Raw genomic sequence first — 20,255 nt, forward strand, 5'->3', positions numbered from 1 at the left:
TGATAGAACAAGAATGAAGAATCAATCAATGTCCTTCGTCCAAACCAAGCGGCGTCTTAAAGATATTGGTAAACTAATAAAATAGTACAAAAAATAATACGAAGTATATGGAAACTCATGAACTATATATTTTGGACGGATGAAAAAAATACGGGCTTTATATTTGTGACTGGAGATAGTACTTTCACGAAACAAATCAAATCTTAAACAGAGGTACTTGTACATGTTGAGGCAAACACCCTAGCCTAGGTTCAATAATATACCTTTTATTCACTTAGGAAACATATACTTCATAAAAAGTTTTGATGTAACGGCCTCAGATTTCTTTGTCATGGGAAAAACATGATAATGTTCCTGTGCTCCAATTTAAAGATTCCACGCAAACCATGATACAAATTGAATTAGTAGTAAGTAAAGTTTGTGACAATCTTGTCAATTATAAATCATCAAAATCGCGTGACACGAAAAACAGAGGGTTATACATAACACATACTCAATATTTCATTTTTTATAACTAGTATTTGTATGTTTTTCGCTTGCGTGATGATTCCACGAACGGAACGATACAGTGCAATTAATTGAGCAAGAATAATATCATTGCACACTTTTTTGTGATATATTGACTGTATAATCATTGGACTAATATAACATCAGTGCCTATTTTTTTTCCAACCGATAACACTGAACATGACTTTTTCCCCACATGCAGATCAGACATTTAACAAACATCATACCTAGCTAGGCCGATCGAATAGAACTTGGATCTCTGTTGCATGAAACTATACAAGGATGCAATGAAGACATGTATCCGTCCATGCTGTACGTTTGCGTTTTGAGCTTCGTAGCATCGCCTTTCGAACATGGGAAATGAATGAATACCACATAAAAAAAAGATGTATAAGTAAAGTGTGTGGTTTCAAAGGAACTTATATAAACATGTTCATATATAAAAGCAAAAGCAAATCAAGAAAGCATCAATTAGTATACAGTACTGTACTATATGTTCTATGTTTCTTGTTATGGTATGTGGGACTGCCGCATATATGTATGTACGTATGTAACACAATCAGGGTGTGTCCTATAACCAAAATAAAATCGTTACTAATTGAATCAAGAAAATTCAGGAGAAAGCGGGAATGTTGGATTCGAGTGCGCAATTATCTTCTGTGAACCCCAAGGAGGAAATGTACTTAGGTAGTATTTTGAAGAGTTTTTATGAAGCATTTTTCGACTTTTCTTCACAAAATTTCAAAAAAATTTTAAGAAAAAGCTGAAAAGTGTTTTCTAAAACTATCTCAAACACTACTTTAGTATATCGTCATATGCATGTGTCATGTACAGAACATTAGTCAGATACTCAAGTCAACACTACCTCGAAAGAGAACGAGAGTCTAAAATATGAGAAATGAGAGTTTCTTCTTGAAATGTGAATAAATAATCTATTTATGGGCTTGAAGCAAAAAGATTCTTTATTTGGCCTTGAGTCATGTGTGGGCTAAACTAGATGGGGCTTAGCCCAATGGACTAATTAATTAAATAAATTGGGCATAATTAAGTACCCATCGGCCATCTCATTACAAGCCAAGAGAAGTTCCCAATTTGATAACTCTCTCTTTTGGTATGCAAAATCGTAGTGTCTAAATTGTGCTGTTCACGCACGCAACTTGTACTAGTGAATAATAACTAAAATAATTTATTCTAAAAAATAAAATATTCAAATAATTTTGTTGTTTTAATTGTAAAACAATGGAATTTGCGGGAACTTAGCCTCTATTTTTGCATCTAATGTTATTTATTTTCGCCCACAGGGCATAGGCGAGTTGATAAGGTCTGATGTGACGTGTGAAGAAATTTCCCAGCGTTGCGGGTTCGATCCTCATATGGGCATTTTTGGGGTCTCCTTCAGGATCAACCCTTTTGAAATATTATTTATTTGCAGTCATCTCTCTTATATTTGTCTTTTTTTGTCATTTACCTCTCTTTCGTGTTATTATTTTTATACTTCATTCATAAGAGAGATAAATGTTATATATATATATATATATATATAGAGTTTTTTTATGGTGCCCAACACTATATGCCCACTTCATGCCCCACCATGTACAAGTCAACTCATCTATTGTACCGGTCAACTCATCTATTGTACATGGTGGGCATGAAGTGGGCATATAGTATAGGGCACCATGAAAGAACTCTATATATATATATATATATATATATATATATATAGAGTTTTGCTATCCTGCCCACCTAATGTGCCCACCATGAGGTGACACTCAACTATTGGACGCACAATTCATAACATCCAATAGTTGAGTGTCACCTCATGGTGGGCACATTAGGTGGGCAGTGAGTGGGCAGGATAACAAAATTGTATATATATATATATTGCATGCTAGCTTCATTAGTGTTGCAAATGAAGAATTTATTAAGCTACATTTATTGTATGTTTCATCAAATTTCGTTGGACTTAGGTGACAATATATGAATCTTTCTATAACTTTTAATTTTCAAATTTATTTTCGTGCAAATTCGGTTTACTTGATTACCAATCGAAATAATCGATATCAGTTCAGTTCAATTTTTTATATAAAAAAAAATCATTTGGCCCGATTTATAAAAATTTCGGTTTATTCGATTCAGTTGAACCAAATGCTTAAATTTTAAATTAAAAAAAAAATTGTGAAGGAAATTGTATAGGAAAAAAAATACAAGTAGAATGTGTATACGACGCCGTTTGACAAGGATAAAAGAGAGGTCATTCCAGCACTACAAAACCCTAAACCCCCATTCCTCAGCTTCAGCCAAAACCTTTTCCACCATTTCTAATTATTATATATTATTATTATTTTTTTTCAGAAAGAACACTTCAATTCGATCCGATTCTTTGATATACGCATGGTTGAATTTTACTAGCTACTGATGTTGCTGGGTTTGGATGGCATTTCTTCAATATTTCCTGACAGCTTCCTCCACTTCTGCTTCTAGCTTCCACCGCCCCTTTATCATGGTACTAATTAATCGTCATTTTTCATCCCTTTGTCGAATTTAACTTATATTTGAATGGCTATGGTAAATGGGATCAGTGCTCCAGTTGCTACCTTAGTCTTTCCAGTGGAGAAAAGATTTATTTTTAAGGATTATTGTAGTCATGGCTTGTATTTAGTAATTCGAATCCAGTTTCGTCATTTATTATGCGTGTTTTAATATCAGCCATCACTTGCAATGATCAACTATATTATTGGTTTAGTATCAAATCTAGTTCATGGTTGGGTTCAGGAAATTTTGTAGCATGTTCCTTTCTTTGTGTTAAAGGTTATTTTTTATTTGCAGAACCGAGCGTTACAACATCAGTCCGGCATCTGTGTACGGTCTTCATTTGCAAATGCTGAGAAATTTGAAAAATGCCCTGCTATATTCCGGTTGCCTCATGCACTGACTGGTGTCCAGACAAAAGTTCTTAGAATCAAGTCTGATAGCAATCTTCAGCTGTTTAGAAGTGGCAACTATATTTCTCGCTCCTTTTCTCCCTTCAACCTCAAACCTCAATTTAAGTATGGACTTTCTGACACTGGGATGCATATGAACGTGGAAAATGCAACATTACGTTCGCTGTGCCCTACTTGTTATTGTAGTATCAGTAAAAGAGCATTTTGTCAGGTCCCAAGAGCAGGTACAAGAAATCGTATCGTAGCTACAGAAGATGGGGGCAGTGGGCAGCATCAATTAGTTAAAATATTCAGTAGGCACGGGATGAGGCACAAGACTTTTGCTGGTCACAAAGGAAATGCAACATCAAAGGAGAAAATGGCAAGTGCCACTTCTGTAGGCAAGGCATCGGAACTGAAGATAGAAGATGTTGATTTGGCTTCTTCAAAAGCCCCAATTGTTCAGGATGACATGAACTCGTTAATCAGTAAAAGTACACAAACCCATAAGACTAAAGTGAAAGCGAAGCGGCAGTCTAGAAGCGAGAATAAGCAAGATCAATCTTCCATTGGTACTACTACCACTGATACAACTGACCTGCCAATGCCCTCCAAGAAAGTTAATAAAGCTAAGATGACTGGGAACAAGGAAAGTAAACCATCTCCTGAATATGTCGAGGTTAGAAATATTTTCTTCTAAGCAAATTGGATTCATGCTAATTCATTGTTAGTGATTTGACTACCTGAGCATATTTTCAGGCTGACTCAGTTACAAATACTGTCACAAAAGCGGATAATAATGGAATTTGTGTGGAAAGTGTTCCTATTAAGGCGACCAGGAACTCCAAAAGAAGGGGTAAATCTGTTACAGAAGCTCACACTTCACCCAAAGAAAAGGTATCGATCGGACATAAATCATGTCTAACAAACAAAAGCAAGTCTCCAGGGCAAAAAGCATGGCGTCAATTATATCCAGCCGTTACAAAATCTGTCCTTGTGGTTGAGTCTGCCACGAAAGCGAAAGTCATTCAAGGATACCTTGGTGAAATGTTTGAGGTTGTGCCCAGTTATGGCCATGTCAGGGATTTGGCTGCTAGATCAGGATCCGTGCGACCTGATGATGACTTCAGTATGGTTTGGGAGGTTCCATCTGCTGCTTGGTCTCATCTTAAGAGTATTAAGGTTGCATTGAGTGGGTATGATTTTTTCTGTTCAATCATCTGTTTTTTTCTTGCTATAACTCACGTTTTACTGGATATCAGTATATAAAACATTAAAACTGAATCCTATTGTTTTGAAGTTATAAGTCTAGCTTTAGTTCTTCAAATAGTATGCGTGGATTGGTTTTATATTTGATTCTTTTATTTAGGTTGATGTTAATTGACTTGTATATTGCACCATTTCCTTCTCTGTTACAGAGCGGATATTCTTATTCTTGCCTCAGACCCTGATCGTGAAGGAGAAGCCATTGCTTGGCATATTATCGAGATGTTGCATCAACAGGATGCACTACGTGATGATATCACTGTCGCACGAGTTGTTTTTAATGAGATAACTGAATCATCCATTAAAAGTGCTCTACAGGCTCCACGAGAGATTGATGCAAACTTGGTTAATGCTTATCTGGCACGTCGGGCTCTCGATTATTTGATTGGATTCAGTGTTTCTCCGTTGTTGTGGAGGAAATTACCTGGTTGTCAGTCTGCTGGACGAGTCCAGTCTGCTGCTTTGGCTCTCATATGTGACCGGGAAAAGGAAGTTGATGAGTTCATTGCCCAAGAGTATTGGACAGTTGACGTTGAGTTCAATAGGACAGATCTAAATTCATCCAACAATGTTTCTTTTTCATCACATCTGACGTATTTCGACTCCAAAAGGTTGGATCAGCTCTCAGTTAGCTCTCACGCAGAGGCAAAGGAAATAAAAGACAAGATTAGTCTGTCTCAGTTTGAAGTTGTTGGATCAAAAACCAGCAAGATTCGAAGAAATCCGCCTGCTCCATATATAACATCAACACTTCAGCAAGACGCTGCTAACAAATTGAACTTTGCAGCTTCATATACAATGAAACTTGCACAGAAACTGTATGAGGGAGTGCAGTTGATGGATGGCAAGGCTACAGGACTAATAACTTACATGAGAACAGATGGATTGCACTTGTCTGATGAAGCAGCAAGGGATATCCATTCCTTGATTATCGAAAAGTATGGGAGGAGTTTTGCTTCAAAGAGTACCCGCAAGTATTTTAAAAAGGTGAAAAACGCTCAGGAGGCCCATGAAGCTATTAGACCCACGGACATCCGAAGATTACCATCAATGCTTGGGTTGCTTGATGAAGATTCCCTAAAGTTATATACTCTTATATGGTCTCGTGCAATGGCATGTCAAATGGAACCTGCCATCATTGAGCAGATACAACTTGATTTTGGGAACGGTGACCAGTCAATAATGTTTCGATCTACGTGCTCAAAAGTCGATTTCCTTGGTTACCAAGCTGTTTATGAAGACACGGAAATTATCAGTGTAAAAAGTGATGATGATCGAGAGAACTATCGTACTGAAGTGTTTCAGAATTTGAGTGGTTTGAAGTGTGGCCAACAGTTGTGCGTGTCCGAAATTGAACTTGGTCAGCACTATACACAGCCTCCACCCCGCTATTCTGAGGGGTCATTAGTGAAGAAACTGGAAGAACTTGGTATTGGGAGACCTTCTACATATGCAATTACCATTAAGGTGCTAAAAGATAGACATTATATTACAATGAAAAGTAGGACATTGTATCCTGAGTTTCGTGGTCGCATGGTGTCAGCATTTCTCTCTCACTATTTTTCTGAGGTCACAGATTATAGTTTTACTGCTGATATGGAGACTGAACTTGACAATGTTTCCGCTGGAATGACAGAATGGAAAGGCCTTTTGAGAGATTACTGGACAAGATTTAGCGAGTATTGTGAGAATGCTGGAAAGGTTCATATCCATAATGTAGAAAAGATGTTGGAGAAAACATTTGGTCATTTCTTATTTGCTTCTTTTCGTGATGGAAATAGAACATGCCCTGGTTGTGTAGAGGGAACTTTGGTTTTTAAAGTTAGCAGGTTTGGAGCGGGATATTTTATTGGCTGCGATCAGCACCCAAAATGCAAGTGAGTTTAACATGTAGCATACTAGCGTGAATGGAGCTTCGTTCCTTGTTCCTCTGAAGACCTTAAATTTTTCTCATGTAGTCTTGACACGAAATTCTGTCGCAGGTACATTGCTAAAACACTCTATGGTGAAGACGACGAAGAAATCGATCCTGAAAACAAACAAAAGAATTTGCAGGAGCCAAAGTTGCTTGGTCTTAATCCAGGAACCAATGAGAAGGTTTTTTTTTTAAAATCTACACGTGTGACTGTTTTATAATAACCGTTGTTTCTGTAATTAAATAATTAAAATTCAACTTTCAGGTTTTCTTAAAGAGTGGTCCATATGGCAACTACGTGCAGCTTGGTGAAGATAGAAAGGGACATTTACCCAAGCGAGCCTCGGTGTCTCAAGTATGTTTGCGTTTTGGTACTTCAAGTTCAAGAAACTTATACTCTGTCCTCCCCTGCATGCATGCAGACAGCTTTAATGTCTGAAAATGCATACTACCTCATATCACATTGCCATATTGAAATCTCTTAAATGCAGAACATCGAACACTCGTGCTTTATCCTAAATAAATATTTAACTTGAAATATTTGCTACTGTTTATGACTGAACTATTTGCTACCATTTGTGAATGTTTGAATGCCTGTATCTGATGTGCATACATTATTTTTATTGGGCCAAATTTCAACCTGTATATCTGTTTGCCTTCATACAATACACTTTCTCTTCTAGATAAAGAATGTGGCGTCCATCACCTTGGAAGATGCCCTCGACTTGTTGCAGTATCCACTGACTTTGGTATGTTTTCCATGCAGTTTTTCCTTTTTCTTACGTTATGTTATATCTTTTTTTGACTGATCTTGAACGTGGTCTTATTCTCAGGGGAACCACCCAGATGATGACCAACCGGTAATTTTAAAGCTTGCCAGGGTAGGATTCACCATTAGACACAGGCGCACAATTGCTTCTGTGCCCAAGGTACACTTCTGTTTTGATTTTCTTTAACATTGTGTCCATTTGAATGAACATTGTGCTTGATTCAAATGGTCTAAAAAACTGGATATCGACTTAATTATGCTCTCACCTTGCTTCACAGAATATGAGGCCTAGTGATATAACTTTAGAGAAAGCTCTGGAATTACTGAAAGGTAAAGATGTAAGAAGGTGTGGACGACCAAAGCGGAATAAAGCAGTTGAAGAGCCTGTTGCAGCTGTATAAAAATTGATTCTAAAGAATGCTTTTGCTTACAATCTTGTCTCGGTGGATATTATTTTTATTTGTGAGTAATTATCTTTGAATGGCTCAATTTTTTGCATATTTGCTCATTAGGAACAGTGAATGTGCTTCCACAGGACATGTTCGGAATTTCCTCAACAAGTATTTTCTTTCTACTTATATATATTTATTTTATTTTATGTTTTTTTATCTTCCGTATATATGTTTATTTTGCTTTTGAGCTTGTTGTTAGACACTATTTTGCAGCCAATATTTGCTAGTTATGAATAACATGTATGTGCCATCCCTTTTGCCTATAGCTGTTAGTTACATATATATATTCACATCTCCGTTAAACTCAAACGCAGAAATATATATCTTTTCCTTGTAACAAGAAGCTAATATATCTCCTGAAACTTTCTTGCAGAAAGAGTTCACAAATCAAGCACATAGCAGTGGTGAAAATTATAGACCAGGCTGAGTCTTGCAACCCGCTTGCTCAGGTTTGAGTCAAATTTATTAATCACCTGTACCATATTACTATGGGAAATTGCCTTGGGACATGTTAGCCTTGGAAGGGTGATGATCTTGAAATAGAGAATCAGCGTCTTTTTAAAGAAATTATACGATATGACATCACCCACTTACAATTGAGACTCGGACACTTGTGACTTGTCTTTATTCTAAACCTCTACGTGAATGATTTATTTTAGTTTTCAATTTCTGATTTTGAGTACAACAGATAATTGTGTGCTCATGTCAAAAAAAGTTATTTACTTTCCCCATGAACGACTTTAATCTTCAACCATAAGACGGGCGGGGATTCACCGTTTTTTTAGCGATATCATTCATGAGATTAAATATATCTACCAAATTTTACTTTCTGGTCCAAAACAGTTGGACAAGAAAAAATATTCCGAGGAATTCTTGGAAGGGGGCATAAGTTGAAGTGACTCATTTATCACCTGCTTGTCAATCCGACGTGGTAGACCTTCGTTTTCGAGTCTAGGTGAGCCCTATTAAACTTTCTTCTGTCATTCACATCGAAATTGTTTTGGAGGATTTATCATCATTTTTGGTTCTCTTTTTATTTGAGAAAACTTCTGTAATTTTCAGCATATGGTCAAGATTTGGGGCTGGTGCTTTATTACCTTACTTCTCTTTAATGTACTTTATATTATTGTGCAGTAGTAAAGACAAGATCTCATCTTCCTTAAATGACAAAGATAATAAAATGTTACATTTCTGTAACACAAGCCTTTAACTTGAATATCCATCTTTGATCTAGGATTTGGGATGCGATCGGGTATTTGAAATTTTCTGTAAATTTGTGGATTGAAAGTTTTGTTTTGTTTTGCTTTTCTGAAGAAAATTTGTGATCTGGATTCCTGTAAATATAGTACACACTGTTATTTTAGTTTTTATGTTCTATATACATATTATATATTTTTTAATGGAGCCTATTTGTGATGTTAACTTAAAATAGATGGAGCCTCGAGTATTATGATACTACAATGCTTTGTATCTAGGGGTTTCAGCTCGAACGTCATCAGTCATAATTGTATATTGTATATTGTTGATATAGGCACGGACATTATCTTTTTAATTAAGTGCAAAAGAAAAGTATTTCTAACTACTAAAATTTCAAAATGCCATGTATTGTGATTTGTGAGTATTTTAGAAAATAAAGTGTATATAAATCACATTAATATTTAATACCATAATCAAAGTTAGCTACATCTTTTAATACAAATATATAGTAATGCAACTCGATTATGGTATTTTATGATCATAAAAAATAATGTGAGATTGTCTTAGTTTTGTGAGACAAATATATGATCCGATCTATAGCAAATATTATTATTTTTTATTACAAATAGGAAATGGATTGATCTGTCTCAGGTACAATACTCTTTTCTTTGTATTTAGAAAGAATTTTAATGTACTTTCTTTGAGAATATCAAGTAGTGATCCCGCCCACCTTAATGTTTTCACATTCAAACCCATGAAATGAACGAGGACGGTGGCTAGCTAGCTAGCTGGGGTTTGCTTTTTTTTTTTTTTTTTTTTGACGTGAAAACTCGCAGCCGTTATTTTTCGGTACGCTCTGAGTAAACCCCGAACCAACATAATAACCTGCAAATTAGGCTAGTAAGGTAAACCACACTGGACAAACTCTGTGTAACAAGCTAGTCGAAGAAAATGTTGAAAGGGAAAATCGAACTCCTGATCTCTGGCTCCATCAACTTAGACACCCCTTTGAGGGCTAGCTAAAGTTTGCTTGTTCTTACAAGTGATCGACATTGATTATTATTATGATGATCATTTTCGTTAATTCGATTAAAATGAAATTGCTCGTTACATGTTAACTACTATCTTTTTTAAATGAAATCGCTTGTATACAACGCATGTGAATTTTTCTAGTCATATAAATCTATGAGTTTGTCGCATGTACAAAATACACATGGCAAGAATGTGGCATCTTCATTAATGTTTGAATGCCTTCAAACGTACGACAGATCACAAAAGTTAAAATGCTTATAAACTGTATTTGATGGATATATTATAGCAAGTCTAATCCCACTAAGAATTTTGAGTCAAAATTATTTACATCTATTTTCTCTCATATACCCCAATATCATCTATTTCTCAGCAACTCTTTGGATCCAAAGATACAGAACCAACCACGCACAGCAAGTTTGAGGTTCTTCATAACACTAGAGTTCCTGTGAACAAAGCATATAATAACCAGTTGCTGAAAGATTTTTCCTTCACCTGTCGAAAATAGTCGCAAAGCATGGGGAAAAATTGACCGGGAACAAGGGATCATCAAGGGCACATGGAAGCAGGTAAAGAGTACAGAGGATGGGAACATGCCTAGCTCAGTTTTATCAGTGGTAGAATATGAACTTCAAATGTACCAAAACCTGTGAACGGAAGCATATAGTATACATGCAATGACCATCTAAGTAGAAAGAACAAAATGTGTTGGGCTATTCCTAGTTGCGAATTCCTAGTCAGAAACTATAAAACTTCTGTGTCCTAAGATGTCATCTAGAATTGGATTTTATCAACTTCACCATCCTGCTAGCCAAATAGAATTTCCACGTAGTGATGGTTGACCAAAACTTCCGCCTCTGCCCACATCACTGCAAAACAAAAGAGATATAGCAACTTATAAGAGCCAATAAATTCAAAATGCAACTGGGAACTCAACTGTCAATGAAAAACTTCTACTAAGATAGTACCAGAGACAAAAGAAGATCATTCCTAGCTTTCTTGTAGTCGTTTATCATGTATTCAAGTTTGAGAATAAAATATTGGTGCAAATAACACAGTAATATTTAACATACACAGAACTGAAAAAAGAATAAAAGGCGTTTCATACCCCAGGGATCAGCCATAATAAGACATTCAAACAGTAATATTTTAACATATATAGAACTGGAAAAAAAAATAGAAGGCATTCTATACCCAGAGATCAGTCATAATAAGAAATTTTCTCCGTATATTTTGCTGGCACTGTGCAAGAAAGGCTAACAAATAACAAGGACTCTTCACAAGTAGCAAAAAATATTACACTTAGTCAAACAGTTTCCTGGACATCTTTCTGATCTCACAATTGATTCATGGCTAGAAAAATATAGGTTGACAGTTGACTGATGTCATTTCTTCGGATCTGCCATTCATCTCCTCCTGAAATATGGTTTAGCAAATTGAGAGCCAATAATCAATTATCACAGAATATGCAATAACAGAACTACAGAGTTTTCATGGAAACGACTCGTGAAGCTCATTATAGTTACACAAGTATGAACTCCTATCACTTTTTTGGTTACTTCCATTTCATCCGTGAGTGGACAGTCGGTCAGAGTCCCACCTACACAAACACGAGTCTGCCATACTCATCACTCTATACATTTCTAAATCATCGGCTTTATCTCTGAAATAAAAACCTCATTTATCACCCAAGTATACTTCGAATGCTTTTTTTTGAAGCTGAAACAATTGAGTGCTTGTTGATTACTCTGCGCCTAGAAACATTTTCCATGAAGAATATTATTTTATTGTTGCATCCTGAGCAAAGCATGCATTATGTTCATCCTCTTCATCTTTACCTCAGTGGCCCCAACAACGTATTTAGTAAAAACACTTTGATATATGCTTAATCAATATCTTTTCCCAAGGGACAAACCTCATCTAAACAACGAGAGTCATCTTTCAAAAACATATCACTTCACAAAAAAGGCTCATTGCAAAAGTGAATCCCTAGTACCAAACCAAGATCCTATTTGCATTATAAAATCTTTGCTACATATTCATCAAGTGGTGAAATAGTGATTTGAAATGCTTAGACTGGCAATCCAAATTATTCCTCGTTTTTGCAGCCAATCAATGGTAAGAAGCATAACGATAAAAGGGAAATAAGATAATATCCAAGGCCGGTTAGAAGTCTTAAACACGCAAAAACTTCTCTATTACAAAGAAGGTAATTGAATCGTTTATGAGATTTTGTAAATAACATGATAAAAATGATCACATAAGTATCAACTCTATGCAAGGCAACAATTGAAATAAATGTTCACATATTAGTAACATCAGTCTATCATTCATCATCTCACAGCAGACATAACACAACGGTAAGTCGTAAATCCTCCATGTTGAACTGAAAATAATTCTTATTCTATCCACGGTAGTTTCGACATCGAAGCCTAAATCAGTAGAAACACCATGATCCAATCCATTAATAGAAACAACCCCAAACAAGAATAACCCCAGCCCCCAACACCACCTTGAAACTCGATAAGAGACAAGCAAATACGTCAACGACCACCGCCTTCTCACAACAGTAAAGTAAAAGTAATCCTCAAAATCCCATATGACTGACAAGCTTCAAAAGATGGGGAAGGGGAGAAAACTACACTCTGGTAATTGTTGACTAGTCTGAAATTATGCACGATACAGGTGATAGTGGTCAGGTGTTCCATGATCTATCTATGCAATTTATTAAGGACCCACATAGGGTTATGGTATTCTTATGTCCACTCACAATATTACTCCTTTTTATTTCCAAATAGTGAATTTTACAAATCTATATTGTAAATTTGCACTACCTTCAATAATATCCAGGAGATTCTCACCGATTACCATCGTCTCTACGTTTGCTTGGGTGTTTTATGGCTTGCCGTGATAAATAATTCCATTAAACATTTCATAATGCACAGACATGAGCTGAACACTAGTTTATATGGCATTGAAATGATGGTGCAAAATTCCTATGTTTGAATTATTTTATTGGATTTATCAACGATGATATCCAGGAAAAGTTTGGGAAAAGATGTACGGTGTTATTTATTATGCATTCGAGATATTATATCTGAGAAACCCTGACAAAGCACTGAGTAATAAATGTGGGCAGAAACTACAAGCTTCTATCAAATACTTCCATGATTGAGGAAAACACAAAACAAATAGAAAACATACAATTTACCAAATATAAATATAAACATTCCAAATATAGCTGCTGAATTGAATCTTTCCACGTCATTTTTCAATTCGCTCGAGGATATAAATGTGCATATGCCCTTGTAAGAAACTGAAAAAATATGTATGAAAATTTTTGGAGACAACATGAATTCATTCATCACTCTAAAGCACAAACCTTAGCAACAATGTAAATATGACACATTTCCTCTGGAACTTCATCACTCTCCCCACTCCCATCCATTAGCACAAGTTGTGGGTTTAGGCTAAATTTTGAAATAGTCCGAAATTGAGTGAAGGGTCCCAGAGGTACCTATATGCCCATGCTGGTGTTGTGCTGCTGTGTCTAATGCTAATATGTCAGCTAAAACCCAGAATATGACATGGTCTAGGATATTTTTTAAAATTTAATAACTTTTATGTGATCACCAAAACCAACAATATTGCAGACAAAAAATGTAGTTTGGCTGCCTCAAATGTAACAAAAAGAAACAAATCAGGATTCATGGAAAAAAATTGTTCCCGAGACCATTTCAGGAATTGTCCATGGAATCATGCACAATTCCCCATGCCACTCTTATTAAATAAAACCAAACATTACAAGAGTGAAATTATTAAACTTCACACATGGCATCGTCCAATCAATTTAACAATATAAAACTAAAGTTTGCAACTGGGCACTGGAGATTCTAGAGTTAATGAACTACATAGATGAAGTCAATGCATGCTGGTCTACAGTAGCAATTAAATGTCCACACCCGAGAGCCATCCACAAAGGCTAGCGTCTAGCCAGCATTATCAGTTACATTGGACGTAAGGCATCCCAGTTACCATAAACTGACTTGCAATCACCCAGAAATTTTTTTTACAGAGTACCTCAGTTAATGGGAGGGTCCTGATCCAAAGAAACAGCTGATAGATTCTCGGTAAAAGTTTCCAAATTAGGGGAGAATGCATCCTTAAGGGGATCATTTCTCACGGCAGTATCATGGACCACAAACGGTGCCGAGGCTCCAGAAACCTGTGATGAGACAAGAGAGAATGATCAAAACCTTACTCACCACAAATTTCTATCTGACGATTCTGAACAAACGAAAATAGAAGCAAAAACTTATCACCAACACCATGACAAAATCAGATTAAATGTATTAGATATTGAGCTATGATTGCTACAAAAATTAGAACCGTGTCATGGTTGTGCTTTAAAATGTGATTTGACAAGTAATTTAATTGAATGATCGAATGCAACAATTTGGAAAACAATTTTCCACTCAAACAGGGCCTTTATGCAGGAATCAAATTAATTCATAATCAAAAAGTTTATTCATCATTTCAGGGTAACAAGAAACGACCTCTGGGTGTATTGATAAATCAACAGGTGTTAGATTTATCATTTCTGAAGCAGCAACGTCCGCTCCTTTTTCTTTCTGAACATCATCGGCTTGACTAACATCATGTGCAAAATGCTCCTTGGATTTCTCACTTTCTCCAGACAAATTGTGACCATTCAGACTTGAATCATCATTTTGTGTTGCTTTTTCCTTCCTGTAATAAAATGGATATAATTATAAGCCAGATCAAATTATTGGTCTAACACAGGTTTAATGTAAATTAACAGATTATAATCGAAACAATTGCACATCTTCACCTCTTGCAATGATCAGATCCTGCAGTAAAGGAGGTTGGTTTGTTGGAGAATAGCACTCCACGAAGAGGCCTTCCATCGATGATAGTTTCAATAGTATATCCATCCAGAATGCTTTTTGTGACTTTAGCTTGGAAGGTTCTCTTCCCTAAAGGAGTCTGGTATTCATTCAAATAAAAATTCTGCCGACCTGCAACAAAATCAATCAATGCATCATTTTAGATCATTATAAGCGCATAATAATTTAAATAATTCCATTTTTAAAGCTTTTTAAACCAAAAATATCTGGAATCTGATCAGAACAGCAACTTGATATGTCAGGCCACGCTGTTGGATTATGAAACATCTCGCAAAAGTGTATGTTTCACATTAATCAGTTATCAGCTACATACTTATTTTCCCACCCAGCGTGGTCAAGGGTAATCATCAAATCATGTTTCAGCCGAAAACAAAAAACAGCTGTTTCTTACCTGGTGGCATGTAACTTGATATTGGCATGGGTTGATAAATGGTAGTATCATGTAACTGTTCAACTCCAAAGGTAGCCTTCTCGTATGCATGAGGAACAGAGGATTGGCCTTGGCATTTCAACTTCAATTGTTTCCTCAGAGATAGCTTCTCTATCCGCCGCTCATCTCGTTCAACTCCTCGAAAAAGCCCTGGTATTGAAATTCTATTAAACAACAAGAAAAAACAACCTGTCGCATACCACCATTAAAATAAGGAAAAAATATCAAACCTGTGTGCAAGAAATACATGTCATCCAGTGCCTCAAGATTCTTATCACAACCACCAATAAAAACAAGTACACCTCCCATCTGAGGATCCAAACTTTCACCGGCCATAGAAAACCTGCCAGTAGGGCCTTCACCAGTGGATACTATTTTCACCCACGTGCCATTTTCTACCAAAAAAACAGTTCACGACCAGTAAATTCCCCAGCTTCACTTATATAAACAACAAACAAGATTGAACAAGGTATGAAATTTAGGTGATCATCACATTCAGTAGCTATGCACACAACGTAGCTCAAACAATGTTCTACTGCCCAGTAAATTCAAACACACCAGGTCAAGTTTTCAAACTTCGCACAAAGAACCGTAGGGGAAGAGATAGTGCAAAACTCATTACAAAACAACTTTAATGCAACCTGCCAATTACAGGAATTTGATGTGAGGCTAATAATACAAGTCCACAAGTTTCTCAAAAAGTTCGAGGTCAAACTGTACGGTAAACCTTTTGATCTTATAATTTATGAGGCTTGCTTTTTTGTCACAGACCATTCATTCTATGAGTTTTCATAATATTCTCACGACTCACGTAAAAACCACAAAAGCACAAGGCCCAAAGTAAATGTCATCCTTCTCTTTGTCCTATGAATCATCAAAGTTGATTAATGGCCCAAGATATCATGTGATTATAAATAACAGGGTAGTAAGGATATCAATAAACAGAAAACTTACATACCAATGTCCAGCATATATATATCGTTATACAAATTTTGCTCATCTGAGAATCCTCCAAAGACAATTAAGTTCTTCCCAAAAGTAACTGTTGTATGACCAGCTCTAGGGGATAACAATTGGCCAGTGGTGTTCAACTTGCACCAGACAAGAGTATCTATTCGCAGCAAGAATGGAAAAATTAATCACATCAACACATAAAACAAATCACAAAATTTACAAAATTTTGTGCTGAAGTTGGTCATAGATAATGATGTTGAAACAAAAGTGGCGGCACCTGCATCGAGTATATGGACATCGGACAGATAGTAATTGCATGAATCTTCTCCACCTATCACAATAATTTTGTTTTTCCAGGATGAGCACGTATGGCTATCCCTCTTACTCGGAGGAGTGCCTGAAGGTACTACACTTTTCCATGAGAATGTCTCTGCAGATTACAGAAGAAAGAATTTCAGTAAGTTGATTTTCACTTGGTTAACCCTGATAAAGCACTGATGTTATTTTTAAGACACTGGGAACCACGATCTAATACCTCAAGAGTGAGGGTAAATCGTAAACCTGACAGCACGTCCAATGAATCACGCACAGTGGTTAAGCAAACAAGAAGCAGTGGGTGGGCTGTATTAAGTTGGCCGCCCAAAATCTATTTTTATTGAATTATCTAAGTAAAGCCACTTTATAAATTATAATCGACTAACAAAATTCAATAATAATATTTCAAGCAGAACCAAAATTCCCGATTAATTCTCTACAGGGATATTTGGGAAAATGGACCTAGTCAACCTTTTTTTTAAAATGACCTCCCCGAGTGTATTTGAAATACACTACAGGACTCTAAAAAAAAAAATACTACAGGAGATTATTAAAAAAATGGTACCGAGGTTAGATAACAAAGTACCCCTTATCTACAGAAGCTTCAGATGAGAAAAAAGAAAAAAAAAAAAAAAGTGACAGCAATGCGAAAAAACAGTGCATGTACGCAGAAAGCATGGTGTGACATTCATTCATTTTATTTTCTGAAAAGCATGATGCGACACCGTGACATAGAAAAACGTATGTACTTGTTTACATCAAAGTGACTGTATGAGACAAACAAGAAGGTGCATACCAGTATTTAAAATGTAAAGATCATCATAATAAATTTGATTGTTCTCAGATTTCCCGCATCCACCAAATATAAAGAGTCTTTTGCCAATAAGTGCTGCACTGTGACCTTCTCTTGCTTCTGGTCCATCACCTCTTACACTTGGAGTAATCCATGAGTTTGTGGCTAGCATGTACAAATATATGCAAACAAATAGCTAAAGTGCATAATGGTCGGGCCAAATTTTGGATATAATTGTAAGGTTCCCCACTTAGAATAAAATTAAGCACGAGAGGAAAAACAAAAAGAAAATAAAAGAAGCATCACGTATCTCTAAAATCCTAGATTCAACAGTGGCTATCAACAAAACAAAAAGGCTCATTGGATGCTGTGACATTTTTCCTCCTCACAACACCAAATTGCCCCCAGAAATCAGCTGGAAAAATTAATAAAGTATGTCAAACTTTAAGAACCTACTAGGTATCGCTATCTAATGGAGATTATCCACGGATAAAACTTAGACAGAATTCCATGTCTCTATTCTTCTAGCAACAACAAAACTAATTACAGCTTTCAGTCAAGTAATAATTTCCCCATCCAACATTATTCTACCGAGTAAAAGGGCAATTAAATGAAATCTTGTGGCAAGTACAACCATCATTATATCATATGGAAAAAACTGCAAGCAATATAAGCAAACTCACATGTGTCCAATATATGCAGATCATTAAGCGGTCTTCTCCCATCTGTACCGCCAAACACAAACAGGTTATCTCCAACTGTGGTACAGCTATGGCTGTCCCTCGGGGTAGGTGGCATACCCTTCATCATGAGCTCACTCCATATCATATTGACTGCCCATAAAATATACCAACATTAAAAAGTTGAACATTTTTGGAAAACAATATGCACCTACACTCTCACACCGATGAGCACATGTATATTATACAAAAATATGTTGTTAGTATGTTATGGTGGTGTTGACCTGTTGTTACGACTGCTGGGTTACTACAACAATGTAGATGTCGCTGAGAAACTTTGACGTAGGTTAATTGTTTCGGGTGAGTATTCTTTAAATTCAGATTTCATGCAGATATTACTCTTGTTATGGATATTATGTTGCATGAATTGACTTATGCACATACTATTGGTTTTGTGCTCACCACATTATGAACTGTATCTGTGGGAACAGGAGACAGTGGTAGTCATGGAATAGTCCAGGGGGGCTGAAAAAGACTAGCTTGAGTTTGGAAGTATCAAAATATGAGTTGTGACTTAATCTTGGAAAGCTTACATGTATTATAATTTATATTTTGATCAGCATATATGTATGGGTCAATAAATATGTTCTGATGATCACAGTTCCTTAATTCTGATGCATGCTGATTGATGAATGTACATATATTTAGGGGAGATTTTCATTGATATCCTATTTTGTTGGGGTCCAGTCTACGGGAGAGTATGTCAAAAAATTTCAAGTATTAAATCATAATTGCATGTAAAATGGGTATGAATTAAAGAATGATAAGACTAAAGACAACAGCCACCACACAACAAATTCCACACCTTAAAAGTTCAACAATTTACAGCCACGCACACACAAAGAGTGCCCCTCCCTCGCCTTAGGCTTTGTGAGTAGTCTCTATAGACTTTACCATGCAAATAACTATGACTCAAAAATTCGTTGAAAACTCAAGAAATACGCAAGCAGTAAAATATAACCCAAAACTGTGAACACAAAGGCCACGGCCCTAAAAAGGGAAAAAAACAAAAACAAAAACAAAAGATAACAGCGAAGAGAGTACACACCAGTGTCGAATACATGAACGCTGTTGGTCTGGCATTGATCTCTGCCATAGCCACCGAACACATAAAGAAGCTTCCCTTCTCTAATGGCGTTACATGTGTGACCCCACCTCACCCCAGGCCCCCCAATCCCACCTCGAGGATGCGCCTTCACGTTGTCCCATCTCATGAACATCCCACGATTATCCATGCTTTCCACTGATCCAAGCGGCCCTGATTTTGAAAATCGAACCGGCGTAATGGGATTTTTGGGAGAAAATCGCAATGCCCAGTTAATATTCCAGAAAAAAAGATTCCTACAACGGATCGTTCACTGGAAAAATGCGAGAAACCGTTTGAATTTGCTTTCTTGGGAAGTGGGTTTAAGGAGTTGGGCATTAATTTTGGTGTTTAAGGGCCCAAACAAACATTTATTGTGGAATTGAGTAAAGCAAACTTTGGCTTCAAAAGGTTCTCTGATAAACCAGTGTTTGCAGGCTATGAGTTTTTCATTATATTTTTTATTTTTATTTTTTTGAGCAAAATTTCATTTGTGTATTTGGATAGTTTTAAGTTTGTTAAAAATTTAAAATATAATAGTGTGAATTGATAATATAAATTTTTATTGTAAAATTTGTAAAGAATACTTAAAATTTATGAGTGAGTTATGTAAATATATTTTGAAAATTTATTTTTAAAAAAAAAAAACTCAAATCCTATGAAATCTTGCAAAATCCGACAAATTCATGAGAATTTCATTAGTAAAATGAAATCTATTAAATCTCATCTAATACCATGGAAATCCTGGATTATAATTATTATTATACAGTTTTTTTTCCTAATAAATTGATTTATATTTAAATAGAAGTAATATTATAGTTGTAAAAATAATTGACATACCATCATTTGAATTAATTATATTTAAATGAGAGTTATACGATAACTTTAAAATTGAAATAAAAAACAAAGGAAAATACAAAGTGTAAATATAATCATATAAAGGTAATTTTATATA

The 20,255-nt window shown here is 35.9% G+C and overlaps 2 protein-coding genes across 14 annotated transcripts; one reads left to right on the plus strand and one right to left on the minus strand.

The window, feature by feature from the left end:
* Positions 1-2,762: 2,762 nt before the first annotated feature.
* Positions 2,763-9,234, plus strand: LOC140863543 (uncharacterized). Of its 7 annotated transcripts, XM_073267047.1 has the most exons (12): positions 2,763-3,010; positions 3,334-4,107; positions 4,188-4,624; positions 4,847-6,571; positions 6,677-6,791; positions 6,875-6,964; positions 7,293-7,358; positions 7,443-7,538; positions 7,657-7,840; positions 8,204-8,279; positions 8,674-8,785; positions 9,065-9,234. In XM_073267047.1, exons 1-9 carry the CDS (start codon positions 2,939-2,941, stop codon positions 7,777-7,779), a joined length of 3,498 nt encoding a protein of 1,165 aa, XP_073123148.1. In that variant the 5' UTR covers positions 2,763-2,938; the 3' UTR covers positions 7,780-7,840; positions 8,204-8,279; positions 8,674-8,785; positions 9,065-9,234. The 7 variants fall into 7 exon arrangements, with proteins under 7 accessions (XP_073123148.1, XP_073123144.1, XP_073123146.1 ...); XM_073267043.1 differs by having other exon boundaries at positions 8,204-8,785; positions 8,893-9,234; XM_073267045.1 differs by having other exon boundaries at positions 8,204-8,785; positions 8,965-9,234.
* Positions 9,235-10,259: 1,025 nt separating this feature from the next.
* Positions 10,260-19,760, minus strand: LOC140863921 (uncharacterized). Of its 7 annotated transcripts, none has more exons than XR_012144056.1 (12): positions 19,265-19,760; positions 18,160-18,309; positions 17,480-17,641; positions 16,646-16,798; positions 16,373-16,525; positions 15,645-15,809; positions 15,376-15,564; positions 14,909-15,095; positions 14,613-14,805; positions 14,019-14,281; positions 11,369-11,472; positions 10,265-10,925 (listed from the first exon to the last, which is right to left on the minus strand). XR_012144056.1 is itself a non-coding variant. In XM_073267714.1 (11 exons), the coding sequence occupies exons 1-10, from the start codon at positions 19,449-19,451 to the stop codon at positions 14,138-14,140; spliced, it is 1,683 nt and encodes a 560-aa protein (XP_073123815.1). In that variant the 5' UTR covers positions 19,452-19,760; the 3' UTR covers positions 10,267-10,925; position 14,137. The 7 variants fall into 7 exon arrangements, 2 of the variants coding, with proteins under 2 accessions (XP_073123815.1, XP_073123814.1); XR_012144055.1 differs by having other exon boundaries at positions 10,267-10,925; positions 14,137-14,281; XR_012144053.1 differs by having other exon boundaries at positions 10,268-10,925; positions 11,357-11,472; positions 14,137-14,281.
* Between the last annotated feature and the right edge of the window lie 495 nt (positions 19,761-20,255).

This window comes from Henckelia pumila, chromosome 4, assembly GCF_033568475.1.
Source record: "Henckelia pumila isolate YLH828 chromosome 4, ASM3356847v2, whole genome shotgun sequence".
NCBI classification, from domain to species: Eukaryota; Viridiplantae; Streptophyta; class Magnoliopsida; order Lamiales; family Gesneriaceae; genus Henckelia; species Henckelia pumila.

Bases quoted from the DNA above. Each gene is read 5' to 3' on its own strand.
- LOC140863543 (XM_073267044.1), top strand. From the start codon at position 2,939: ATGGCATTTCTTCAATATTTCCTGACAGCTTCCTCCACTTCTGCTTCT. The intron at 6,792-6,874 runs GTTTTTTTTTTA...TTCAACTTTCAG, and splicing joins ATCCAGGAACCAATGAGAAG to GTTTTCTTAAAGAGTGGTCC. The intron at 6,965-7,292 runs GTATGTTTGCGT...TTTCTCTTCTAG, and splicing joins AGCGAGCCTCGGTGTCTCAA to ATAAAGAATGTGGCGTCCAT.
- LOC140863921 (XM_073267714.1), bottom strand. From the start codon at position 19,451: ATGGATAATCGTGGGATGTTCATGAGATGGGACAACGTGAAGGCGCAT. The intron at 15,810-16,372 runs GTATGTAAGTTT...TTTTTTTGGTAG, and splicing joins TATATATATGCTGGACATTG to AAAATGGCACGTGGGTGAAA. The intron at 14,806-14,908 runs GTGAAGATGTGC...ATTTTATTACAG, and splicing joins GGATCTGATCATTGCAAGAG to GAAGGAAAAAGCAACACAAA.